This window comes from Rattus norvegicus, chromosome 9 (genome assembly GCF_021556685.1).
Source record: "Rattus norvegicus strain SHRSP/BbbUtx chromosome 9, alternate assembly SHRSP_T2T, whole genome shotgun sequence".
Classification (NCBI taxonomy): Eukaryota; Metazoa; Chordata; class Mammalia; order Rodentia; family Muridae; genus Rattus; species Rattus norvegicus.
In genome coordinates, this window is record NC_141542.1 from 111,097,893 (window position 1) to 111,111,995 (window position 14,103).

Consider the following 14,103-nt stretch of genomic DNA (forward strand, 5'->3'; position numbering starts at 1 on the left):
AACTCATAGCTCTGAGTGCCTCCAAAAAGAAACTGGAAAGAGCATATGCTAGCAGCTTGACAATACACTAGAATGCTCTAGAATAAAAAGAAGCAAGTGCACCCAAGAGGAGTAGATGGGCTGAAATCAACCAGGTAGAAACAAAAATACTGTACAAAAATTCAACAAAACCAGGAGATGGTTCTTTGAGAAAATCAACAAGATAAATAAACCCTTAGCCAGACTAACCAGAGGTCACAGAGGATGTATCCAAATTAACAAACTCAGAAATGAAAAGAGAGACATAACAACAGAATCTGAGGAAATTAAAAAAAAAGTCATCAGATCCTACTATAAATGCCTATATTCAACAAAACTGGAAAATCTGGAGGGAATGGACAAATTTCTGGACAGATACCAGGTACCAATTTCTAGGCTTACCATGTAGGTTGAAGGTACTTACAGATTTATAGATCATTAGAAAAGTGTTCTATATGTCATTTTTTTCCTGAGACAGGTGGACAGTTTCTTAAAAACTAAGAAGAGGCAAGGGGTATGTTAGTGTTACTCTGGGATACATTTCTTCCGCTGTGTACTTCCTCAGCAAAAAGTGTGGTAGCCTAATTAATAGAATAGCATGAAATCTTACCGACTCAGCAGAATGTCAGGTCATGGTCAAAACATTATGCATATTTACAAGGATGTGCTTTTCAGTTTAAATAAGCATTGAATAACAGCCTCCGTGTCTAGCTTCAGTCCTCACAAACAGGACATTCGAGCACCATTAACTCCCCTTCTTGTTACTTTAAATCATTTATTTAGGGAATTTTGTTTCTATTCTGCGTGATCCAAACTCTATTAAATTCGATACCCTGATTTCTTCCCGGGTACACAATAAATATCTCGCTGAAGTTAAAGCTAACACCGCAGCTTCATAAACTGGGTTTTCTCAGGACACTGGGTCAATAGTCAAGGAAGAAGAATTCTCATTCCGGCAGAAGTAACTGACGCTGATGTTAACAAGAAGGTGGTTTATGTGCACAATACATAGAAGGGAGAGAAAGTCTGAAGTGCAGAAGATTCATTGAGTATCTCCTAGTGATTCATTTCTGGAATAAATATTAATCCACAACAGTGCCTGTCAGTGTCTGGGAAATAAAATCCCGGTAAATGCTCAGACTCTTGAAAAACTGTGAGGTCTAACGTGAGTGAGGAAATAAGGATTTGCACAGCAACAGACGAGGTAATTTACAGGGAATGGGATCTTGAGTTTTAACGGACCATCTTTAGCCTTCTGTACTTTGGCAGGCTTGTACCAAATTATAAAACTGGTCTTGGATTAAATTTGGTAGAGAGAACAATCCTAATTAAAAAAATAGACCTTGCATTTATCATCCATGTTCCCAAATACAGCTTCCTTCCCCCTGAAAGATCTGAGATTCAGAAACTGTCCTAACAAACACTAAAAAATGATGGCATATCTTAAGATATACATTTGTGTACCCACAAGTAGGATGTTTAGGGATTTATTTTAAAAAAAAGCCAGGAGAGGTCAGGGTCTGATGAACAATTTATCTATTGTTTTATTTCTCGAATCAGGATCTTCTCACAAAGCCCCTCAATTATTCAGTAAGACTGTACAGAGTCAGTCGATTTATAACACGTCCTTGTATGAACTTTATCTCCCATCCTGTCCTACTTTGCCTGGTTCCTCCCTTCACATTGCAAGGAATATTTGCCAATTAAGCCATCTCCTATCAAAACCCTTTATCCTATGTATTAACTGAAACCTAAAAAATATAATTTGAAAATGGTGGATTTTCAGGTCTTGGTTTTCAGGTCATGGGTCTTAGACAATACTTTAAAGATCAGACTAAAGTGACCAGAAAAATTCATTACATTTTTGTTACTTAGAACCCAGATATTTTCTTTTATGTTGCACTGCTTCAAGTTGCTAACCTAAAATATGTACTAAAATAGTCAAATTGAAACCTCTATAAAGGATAATTTCACAAATATTAATTCATTTTGATGGTAACTCCTTATTTTAAGTTGGACTTTGATTTTTTCATTATTTTTAACTATTTTTATTATTTATTTTATTTATTTACAGTATAAATATTGCTCTCAGTCCCCCCTCTCAGAGTTCTTCACCCAAGTTCCACTCCCCTTTGCCTCTGAGAGGAAGCCCCACCACCTTCTCTCCACCCCTGGCATCCTCCTTTCCTGGGGCCTCAAGTCTCCACAGGTTGGACTGCATCCTCTCCCACTGAGACCAGACAAGGCAGTCCTCTGCTACATATGTACCAGGGAACTCAGATCAGCCTTTGTACGCTCAAAATGATCTTTGGTTGGTAGCTTAGCCTTGGGGAGCTCACAGGTGTCTGAATTAGTTGAAGCTGTTGGCCATTCTAAGGGGTTGCCATCCCCTTCAGCTCCTTCAGTCCTTCCCCTAACTCTTCCACAGGGTCTCTGACCTCAGTCCAATGATTAGCTGTACGTATCTGCATCTGTTTCAGTCAGCTGCTGGTAGAGCCTCTCAGAAGATAGTCAAGCTAGGCTCCTGTCTGCAAGCACAACATACTATCAGTAATAGTGTCAGGGTTTGGGGCTCTCCCATGGGATGGATACCAGATTGAGCCATTCTCTAGACGGCTTTTGATTCGGTCTCTGCTCCATTGTTGTCCCAACATTACTTTTAGACAGGAATGATTATAGATAAAAAATTTTGAAGGTGGAGTGGTGAGCCCATTCCTCTACTGGGGGCCTTCTCTATCAACTAGAGGTTCTCTTCAGGTTTCCCCTCCCCACTGTTGGGTATTTCAGCTAAAGTCACTGCCATTGATTCCTGGGAGCTTCTCACATCCTAGGTCTCTGGGACTTTTTTAGAGGTTCCCCTCACCCTCACCTCCAAGAAACTGCATATTTCTATTCATTCTCCTGGCCCCCTGGGATTCTCTCCTGGCTCCTCACCCCCAATTCCTGTTCTGGCCTCCTTTTCCCTCCCTGTGCCTCTCCCACCCAGATCCCTCCCTTTCTCTAACTTTTATTTTACTTAAAGATAAAATTCAAAAAATGAATCAAGGAAAGTAATGTGAAGATGTAATCTATAATTTTTATAAAGAAGGATTTGAAAGAATTCTAATTCTCTAGGCTAATAGCTATTTCTTTTTATAATTCTACCATTTATAATAATGCAAGAACAATAAAGGGAATAACTATCCCTTGTCTTCTGTGATTTTGTTTTCTTTCTGTCTTTAGGATCTTGAATGGGCACCTCAAACTTCAGAGAACATGTCCTGTTCTATTAATCTTAGCTCACTTCTGAAGGTTCTTTGTTTCATGTCCTGTCAAGCCAACTAAAGATGATCAGCAGTCTATGTTCCTTGTTATTATAACAACTAAAACACAGCTACACACATAAAACTATTACTTACATTTTTATTGTCGTAATCAACAGTTAATGAATGCTTGTGAAATTGACTTAGCAGGAAAGCAGTCACTAGTCAGAAGATATACCTCATGCTTAACAAACTATCTTTCTGATTTATTATCATATGCATGCTGAATAAATAGAACCATTTTATAGATGAAGTGTTTTTAAATTTTTATATCAAATCAAGATTTGCATACATATACATTGAAAACAAGTTGATAAGCTGAGAAGAAATATATGTAAACATAATCTGTAGAATGAATTTATGCCAAGAAAAATACATAGCTCTTTTATATTCTAGGAAAAACAAAAATTAGAGTTATGGATGCAGACAATTGTTAAGACTATCACTGAAAAACGCCAACTTGAACTATACTGCTAACGTAGATATTTTTCTTTCTGTTCTCTCTTTCTAGGATTTATAGTTTCAAAAATGTATCTAAATGAGTTCTTAAAGTTAGCAGAAAGGTTTATTCAAACAATACAGGAACAAAAGACCTCAATCTACCGGGGCACTCTTTATTCATATTCCCACATACCTGTGCCTGACAAAATCTGGTAAATGAACTTACATCAACTCTGTTACTGCTCTGGAAGAGAGAGGCAAGCCATCTATTTGGACAGAAGGACCTATGGCCAAGCATGAAGCTTTAACTAACATAGAAGCCAGAGCTGAGAAGCTCTGATGGTAGTGACCTTTCTTAGAAAACATCTGCTCCCAGCTGAGTGTGTTTACATCTTGGCAACAGCGGCAGATGTGCTTAGATCCAACCCATCTGTGTGGTGTTGGGAGCCTGGGGCAGAGAAGGCAGCGCTGGACAGAAGGTGGGGAGTGAAAGAGCTGCACAGCAGTAAGTTGTAGAGAATGCAAATGAGCGCCTAACCTTCCTGCAATACTGGATGCTTGGTGCACGTGAGGAAGCATGAGGAGTCCTTGAGCACCGTTGCTTAATGCTGGGATTCCTCATACACAGCATTAAGTCGAAGTCAGTTTTTTTCTTTTATTGAAAATAGCTTTTCTCCCCCTCATACAATAAATCCCATTTGTCATTTCCTCCACTTCTACTCCCCCTAGATCCTCCCCTAAACACTCTTCTCCAGATGCATACCTTTTCTCGTTCTCATTAGGAAAGAACAGGCTTCTAAGAGATAACGACTAAATAGGGCAGTCTAAAATATAATACAATGAAAAAGCTACCACGTCAATCGTTGGGCATCGCCACCAAAGTGGAGGAGAGGAGCTCAAGGAGAGTCAGAGAGCAACTTGTTCTCACAGTCAGAAGTAAAAGTACTAAGTGGATAGCTATGAAACATATGCCAAGAACCTGGTGCGGTCAGTCCTGTTTGGGCTTAGAGTCCGTGCTTCAGTCTCGGTGAGTTATATGCACTGTGCTTAGCTGATTCAGAGGGCTGTGTTCTCCATCACCTCTGGATCGTAGACTCGTTCTGTCTCCTCTTCCATGGGATTCCCTAAGTTCTGGGTGGAGGGAATTGGCGAAGACCTCCTACTTAGTCTATCTCTCAGAAAATGTCTCGTTGTGGGTCTCTACATCTGTCCTCATCTGTTGCCGACAGAGGCCCCTCTGATGATGACTGCATAAGACACTGATACAGAAGTATATCATTAGGAATAATATTATTGTTAGACTTTGATTTTTTTTTTAGACCAGTAAAGTTTAATTTCACCCTAAGTTTCTGGGCTATTTAGTCTCTGGTTCTTGGTTACACAAGCAGTGTCAGGCTGGGGTTCCTTCTCATGGAGCGTGCCTTAAGTCAAATTAGACATTAGTTGGATTCTCCCACAAATTATGTGTCACCATTGAACTAATCTATTTTGCAGGCAAGACAGTTTGTACGTCAAAAATGTAGTAGTTTGGTTGGTACCCATATTACAAGATTAGGGTTGATTTTTGGGGACAAGGGGGATTGTTTGTTTGTTCCCAGCTTCTGGGTCTAGCTTGTGAATAGTTAGAACAGAGAAGGAAACTCTAGGCTTATCCCAATTCACATATTCCCACAGCTTGTATTTGGCTCTTATCACTTCACCTGAGGAAATAAAAGCAACATTTACAGGAGACTCTATCTCAAAGGAAGGACATAGTACATGAGAAATCACACCAGGAGTTGTCCTTTGGACCCTACATACATGTGCACACACTAGTACATTAACATGCTGTTAAGGTGTTAAAGCCTGAGAAACTGGGGCCTGTCTAGGCAGGAATTTTGAGCCGTTACTAAAGCTACAAGGAACGTTTCTTTTATTCCGTTACTAGGAAACTTTCTCATGCCCTAGTTGGTGGCATATTCTGTTATGTTCTGTGCTTTGGTGTTCTTGGAAACCAATTACAATAAAGTCAGTTAGAAGTGCTTTCTGTAGTTAGCCACACTAAGCGTGAACCCAAACTTCTCACCCAGCAGCACTTCTCACACCTATGTATAAAGTTTTATGGTTTCTTGCCTTTGAAAGCTGCTCCTGAGAGGGACCCCAACATAGCGAAGACACCCGTGCCAATCTAAAAAGCCATTGGGAGTAACACTTCCATTTTGAGTGTGGGTGGAATAAAGTTTAAATTCCCAAGACCTCTTTGGGAATTGACATCCTACTTGACAAAACGGGACATATACATCTTGGTTGGTAGGTTAAGCCATGACTTTTAGGCAAGGCAAGTCCCAGCCACTGTTGAATACCCCAACCAATGAAAACAGGATAAATGTACAATGACATGTTTCTAAGGAAATCCTCTCTCCCTAAGTCCTGACTGGTGGAGAAGCTTGTCATAGATGTTTGTGTATTTCAGGCTTAACAGCTCTATAGGATTCTAGCTGGGTGACGCAGTTCAGCTCCCAAGTCTGCACTGCCTTCCAGATCAACCAGGCTTGGAGTGTGCAGTGAATAAACCATACCCTTTGTCTGAGATCAGTGTTTGAGTGGTTTGTACAGCAATTACCAGACCCCTACACATACATATAACTGTACACAAAGGAAAACAGGTGCACACATATTTTTGTCTATTTCTCAAATTATAAGAGTGGAACTTATTTATTCTCTGGTTGTATTTTTCTTCTTAAAATTACTTTCAGAGTGTGATGCTACAAAAAGTAATATAAACGTTAATTCAACTTATTTAAAATTATCTGACTTCTGAAATTAGAGAAAAAGCTTCCTATATTGCCAGATATCAGCTCCTTCATTGTGTTAATAAATTTTCTGAATTTTTTTGAGAACTATAATATTGTCATTCATAGAATAGAATTTGGGGAAAATTCATTGATTGTTATACTTCCATATCTTCTTTGGAAATTCAGCATTGGTGATTGTATCAAAAATCAGTAAGCTATAAAAAAAATCTGTAATCTGGAAGTAAAATAAACAACCAACTGTACATATACTGGTATTCAACACTTTCATTGAATTTTCCTTTTGGAATTTCAGGTATTGAACATTTAACCGATTGCTATTGGAAATTTCTAAGAAGTGAAAATAGCCTAGATATCCATCAACTGATGAATGAAAAATCAAATTGATATATTTGCATAATTAAATATTATTAAAGTATTAGTGAAAATAAAATTATGAAATTCAGAGTTAAAGGGATCAAAGTGGAAAGAATGATTCTGAGGGAGGTAGCCCAGAACCAAAGGGATGCATATATATATGTGTATATATATATATATATATATATATTTCTCACTTGTTGATGTCAGCTTTGAGTCTTCAGATATGCTCTCTCATATGGAATCCCCAGAGATATCGGGAAATTAGTAACGAGTCATAGAAGCAAGTGTTTTTCAAGGGATGGAAGATAGAATTCCCTGGTATAAACAAAGCAAAGTATGGAAGGGAAGGTTGAACTGGAATCAGGGAGGGAAGGCAAGCTTACACAGAAAGACAGCATGAGTCGCCTTTCAAAATAGTCAGGGATTAACCTCCTACTGTAGACTCTCCAAAAATATTTATTCAAGGATGGTGTTAGCTCAACTGTTGCTTCCTCTATTGGGGTGATGTGTTCTAAGTATTACAAGCTAGCCAATAAGAACCCAGCACACATGAAGAGGCTCAGTGCCACACACAGGTTACCTCCTCTGAGCTGCTGTCCACTGAGGTCCCATGGACTACGAACATCATGGATTATAGACTTTTGGTCAAATTGTCAGAACTTGACAGTAAGGCCATAACTGTTAAAATTTCTAAATATTTGAGTCATGGAACGGGGAGAGACAAAGCTTGTACTGATATGAGAGCTTCATATGAACCCTCTACTTCCCCATCAACCATAATGTGCTATAATATATAATAAACTAATACTATTATAATATGTAATATTCAGAAATTTATTTGTCTAAAGTGTAGACAATTTAAGCACTGCTAATACAAGATAGGTGAAACACAAGTTAGCTTAATGAATATTGAGGTACTATAAGCATTCGTTCAGTCTGCTTTTACTATAAATATAGTCCCCTGGTATATTAGCTTATTTTCTGCTTAATTTCACCATTCCTCCAAGTCTGTAACATATTATAATGCTTAATTTTTTTTCCTGAGTGAACATCAGAACTGTTTGAGGACATGTCATTTTAGTCCCTTGCAAAGTAATTTAACTGTATTCTAGAAAATGTGATGACACATTCCAGTCACAATTTAGACACGAAATATATTTTAAATTAAAGCACACGTTAAGATGCGTGTATTTGACAGTAAACATAGTTCTTTTTAGCATGAAGTTTCATAGACTGGATTCAACGTCACCAATGCTTACACAAGGTTTTGTGAGCTGCTGCTCACCATCAGGGCTGGGGTACAGCCTGTGAACCGACTATTCCAACAGAAAGAGATAGAATGGACATTATTTCTAGATGCTGAAAAGTAAATGTAGGTACAAAAGCTTAAAGAATAAATTAAAATGGCATATAAGCTCATCAACCATCCCTAATAGTCCCATGATGGTGTCTAGTAGCATTTGACTGAAAATCGTAGAATGTCGAAAGGTACCTCATAAAATTGCTTTTAAAGTGTTTTCCAGAGGTTATGACTGAAAACACAGATCTGTAAGTTATTGAAAGGTCTGGGAAATGATTTAGTAAATAGTCCTCCTAAGTCATCTTCCAGAAGGCAAACAGAAAATGGCAGCAATTTGCAGATGCAGTCTCGTGTTAACAGGCAGCGCTAGGAAATGCTGTGTGTAAAATGTCAGCTGCGCTCTAGCCACAGAGGACAAGTGACTCAGCTTCAGTACTTATTGGAAGCATGAATTAGAAATAAATTGCAGTAACCTTTGTGGTGTATGCCCTAAACTCCAAAGCACAGAGAGAATGTTCCACCCCCGAACTGTGGAGTGCTTCTTGATATTCATGCTGGGGTTGAAATTACTCATACATCAACGAGTGTGTTCAAAATAAATGTTTAGACCAATTGTCAGTCGGCAAGGCCGAAGTTGGAAAAGATTCAAGCCGTAATAGATGCTTCGTAAATGCAGTCACCCAATATGGACAGGTGCCGTGACGTCGGAGGCGTCGGTAGAGAAGATAGGAGAAAAATTGAAAAACAAGGAATTTAATTTATTTTACAATTGTACAAATGATAAAGCAGGAATAGCTCATTGCTATGCACAAACAACAGAAGACATTGTTGACCAGAAAGAACCTACAGAGTGAGCTTCATCCTTCCTTTCTACGGATGGTAGAAGAAAGACACAGCAATTATCCTATGCAGCAAAGCGATCTGTAAACTCTGTTTTGCTTTTCTTCTCCTGGCTATGTACATCTAAAACTCTTGTGCTTTCACCAACACAAACAAAACAGTATTCTGTAAAAGGCGCTACATAAAGGAGAAACACACAGCCTAGACCCACAGTCAGAAAACCGCAATTTAAATACATCGCCAGCTTGAAGGTAATTTTTTTCCCTTTACTTTTGTTTTGAAAGGCTTGAACAGACTAGTTGCTGACTATTTCTCTAGGAAAGAACATATAATTCAGCTACGAAGTGGGTCTTTCTTAAAGCAGAGTAGTAAGTGAAGTTTCAAAAGAACTTCTGTTTTTAAAGTGGTCACGATCTCCAGGGAAGTCCACAGTGCAGACCCTGAAGATGTCAATATCACGCACATCTAGTTGTGCACATATTACAGAATCAGAGTGTACACACAGATATACATATATAACATGGTATATATGCATCACACATGTCTATTTGTACTATATAGATATATTTATAGCACATATATAATATCTATTTCTAGATGGGTTGTATTTGGAGTTTGTTTTTCAAATACAAATAATTACCCTTACTTGTTTTTTTTTTAAATTAAAACCTCTGTATACTGATAACATTTAATGGGGAAACTCTCAAACTTGTAGAGATACCAGCTAACTATACACAACGTTTTCCAGCCCCCTTCCACAACTATAGATAGTCCTTATAATAATCACATGAAGACAACTCTGTGAACCAAATATCACGTAATATGTATCATGACTAATTGGCACAACTATAAATAAATTACTTTGCTTGCCCTTCCTTGAGTAGTAACTGGGTAACTCACTTGGCTGTACACTACTCTTAGTATTTCTTAAATAAAGCATTTCTGTAAGGATATATGTGGAGATTTTCATTAACGATCGATGTGCAGTTCATGTGGTATACATTACATGAGGACATTCGAATGCCCAGCGCCTTCTCCCAGCGAGAAAAACTTCCACAGTGCTTCCATTGTTCCTGTGAGCGCAATCACTAGATTTGCCCTGAAAACCTAGTATTGATTCATATTTTCTTTCAACGACTTGTTGTTGGGTGTCGTTTATGCTGAGTAACAATATTCCCATGAGAATATTCCCATGGTCGGCTCCTGTCAAAAGCACAGTGGCAATCACGTTACCTCAGTGACTGGGATATTTCACAGTCATCTGCCTGGGCACCCCCCAGGTCCATGATTAAATCGTAAAAAAAAAAGAAATAAAACAAGTAAAGTTGCGAGCATACCGTATTAAGGAAAACACAGATAGTTCAAGTATGTACTTGTAATTTGATTTTGTTGTGATCCCTTCATGTTATGCCATCATGCGTGTCAAGTCGTAACTCTGTTCCCTGCTGTCACTCCTCAATTCTCTCCTTGCCTTCTTCCTGTGGGAAGGCCATGACAGGGATTGAGCTCTGATGGCAAATGAAAGCGTGTATGTGTGTGAGAGAGAAAGAAATGGCCTCACACAAGGTTTCTTCTTGGAGCACTAAATGTCTTTAATGGAATTCATTCTTATGTACTCAAAGATCCCTGAGATGAACAAAAGTAGTTGTCTCTCAAATCTGAAGCCCTTAGGATACTGAGCATTTCCCTAACTGGGCAAGTATTTAGAAAACGCAAAGCAGAGGGTGAAGAATCCATGCAGCGATGTTAAAAGGCACTACCCAATGCGTGTAAGAGTTAGACACCAATGCATGAAACAGTGGACGGCTGAGCTGTGCTGGCTGCGGGCAAAGTGTGGTTTTAAACACATTTTTTCCCCTTAAAATTTCAGTCAAAACGGTATGCTGCTGCTTTCAAATACATACTGTGAATGAGTGCCAAGGTAGTATTTACTTATAATAATTTACTTGTGGCTTCTGGATTTCTGTGGAATTCATGTTAGCTGTTGGTGGGAACACTGATCTGCATAGAGTTCAAAATAAGTTTCATATATTACCCAATGTTCACATATCCAGTATATTAGACTCTCAATTAAACATTTATATAACATGTATTTAACACTTTCAATTTTTCAAATAGAAAAGGAATTTGATGGTAAAGGTAGAGTGAGATAATAATTCATTGCCAGTTAGGAAACTCCCATAGGCATTCTCTTTTCCTTTCTGATGGATACATGGATTCTCAGAAAAAAATGTTATTTTTATCCTGAGGTTCAGTCAATTTTTCTAAAAAAATATTGCAACTGTTATTAAAAATTTGGTAACTGTACTGTATGACTATCCTTGTCCATAATGTGAGTACATATATAACATATATGTGTAACTATGCTGTGCTCTTTCTTCATTTTAGATTGCCTGACTTTGAAAAACAAAACGTACACATTTTTCATGCTGTTTCTGCTTTCCTCTGACTTCTCTGAGAAACAGGAAGTCATGTTAAGCTGCTGCAGACAAAAGCAGAAGTGAGAATGTAGTTCTGCTTTCAAAAGAAACAGAAAGCCGGGCCACCAGTCAGTCCAGTCACATAAGTAAGTTAGCAAGTCACTCTATGAGTAAGTTCATGTTCCTTTAAAAATGCTGTAATAACAGAACTGTACTCAACTACCGAAAGATCCATGTCCATTGAATTCATCTGAAACGCACAATGCTGATGTGGTATTGTTAAACTGCTTTGAATCACTCGTCTGTTATGAAAACAAGGCTCCGTTAATCGTGTTATTTGTAGGGAGAAATTTTAAAATAACACTACGAGCGCCATATTGATCTCTGCACCCGGATAGCTGAGATGATTTTACTGAATGGGAAGTCTCATTTCAGCTGCATCAAGCCAACATTAGCTCTTCACAAATATGTGTCTCCACAAAATTATCATGAAATTTCAAAGAAATAAATTAAAACCAGTGTTTGATTTTGAAAATGTTTAACTATGTAGAGCTAAGTTTCATATTAGCAGCATATAGAATCATTCATGCTAAGAATATATTCTTTAAGGACAGTGGCTTACTGTGTAGGAACATGATATAATCTTTGGTACCAAGAGTGAAGTTTTTCTGCTAATTTTACCGTGTTTCAAATCTCACTCCTTCATTAATAGTTTATTACTACCGGGTGGTATAGTTTGGCTGGTACCTGCTACATACACCATTGATCTGTAATCCAGAGATTTAAAGTTGTGCAAAGGAAAACAAACAAGCAAGCAAAAATTTGGTGTGATTGTTGTTTTAAAAAACATAAGAACTTTAAAAAGGACCATTTGATGTTTATTTTTCTCATTCATATGTGTTTCCCATTTCTGTTTCTCAAATGAATTTTTAAGCACCCCAAACCCAAACCCAAACTAAACGTCAGAAGACAAACAAGAATATAAACAAAACGTAAACACGGCCATTCTCGGCGTCCTGACTGAAAGCATTCCCTCACGCTGCTTCCTGTCCTGGATTTCACTGCTTGAACTCTCTTCTTCTTCATTTCTGCTATCAAGGACGTTTTTACTTCCCAAGGGCCGAGTGGTGCTCTTGGGTTCCTCTTCCAGTGTGCTTGGTATTACAGTGGCTGCCCCACAGTGACGAACACGTTTGCTCTGCTAACTGACGATGAGTGCACTGTTGGATCTTGTAAACACGACGGATAATACATTCAAACTGTATTCTTCATGGAAGTGGCACTTGCTAGGACCCTTGAAGTCAGGATATTTTATGGTTAGAGCACTTTGCAGGTTTTTCATCAGCTGGTGGTGGACTCGCACAGACTTCCATTTCAGCGACTCAGTCAAGTGGTGGGTGCTGAAACCCAGCCTCGTTTTGGATCCTGTTTCTAAATCTCCAGAAGCATCTTTAGAAAAAGTTTGTGTTCAGTTTTTATCCTTCCCGCTGCGCCTTATTGCTTCATGCACTTCCCTGTGGTCAGTTTTAGAGCTCCTCTATTGTGCAGCACATTCAATGTTTTGAATTCCAGTGGCATTCTGTGAGGACTTGCGTTGGAAAAGTATCTATATTTCAAGTCATCATAGTAATGATATTTGACAGCTTTTCCGTTCAGATCCTTAGGAAATGGCCAGAATCCATACAGGTGAATTTCGTCACAGAATCTGGTGGCAAGGGTGTACATGAGGAGACCAGTGCTGGGTCTTTTGATAGGAACTTTGTTGGTCAGCCAGTAACTAGAAGAAACGAAAACAAAATTAAAATGGAGAAAGGTCATACTACTATACAACAATACATTCTATAGAAATCATATCACATAGCAAACGCAATGCATAATAATGAAAAAAACTCTTCAGTGAAGACTGGAAATTACATTTATGTAGATGGAAATTTTTATACTTCCACATTTCCTTTAATATTTATTTCCTTATGTATTCATGGTCCCATGAAAACAGTCAGAGAACTTAAAAGCGTAGTTTAATCCTATTCTAGAATAGGCAATTCCAAATTAATTAGGAATAAACATGTGTCTGATATTCAGAGTGGAATCTTCGTATAACGGTGTCATGAAACGTCAGGTAAATGTCACTGAAAATTCACATCGAAGACCCAGATTTGATTATCAGAACTCACTTAACAGCCTTGGTCAGGTATGCAGAGGCAGGGGAATTCTTGATTGTTTCTGGTCACCTTCCCTATAGTAGTAGCATCCAACATTGACCTCCAGCTTCATACCCAGAAACATCCTCAAACACACAAGAAGAGCCCAAGGAAAGCTTAACTCAGATTATGCCAACTGACCTTTTCAACTCCAATCATGAAACCATACTTTAATGGGGAAAATTTAAAGCATTACCTCAACAAAGACAAAAGCAATAACAAAACAAATAAAATCTAATTTTGTGAGTAATGAATTAACGAGTTCACTTTTCACATACTTTGACATTTTAAAGATCTTTATTGGTACCATGTTTCCTGGCAATTTCACACATCTACACTACTTTCTGTTTTCTCTTACTCCACCTTCTTTGCTTCATCCCTCCTATGTCACCTAGTAATCCTCCAATCAGATCCTTTCCCCACATTCCT

The 14,103-nt window shown here is 38.3% G+C and overlaps 1 protein-coding gene across 1 annotated transcript in view; it reads right to left on the reverse strand.

Moving 5' to 3' along the window:
* Positions 1-8,950: 8,950 nt before the first annotated feature.
* St8sia4 (ST8 alpha-N-acetyl-neuraminide alpha-2,8-sialyltransferase 4) overlaps positions 8,951-14,103 on the reverse strand; it is a 92,354-nt gene continuing 87,201 nt past the window's right edge. The window contains 1 exon segment of the mRNA NM_053914.2: positions 8,951-13,250. Coding sequence (NP_446366.2) covers positions 12,968-13,250 — 283 coding nt within the window. The 3' untranslated portion in view covers positions 8,951-12,967.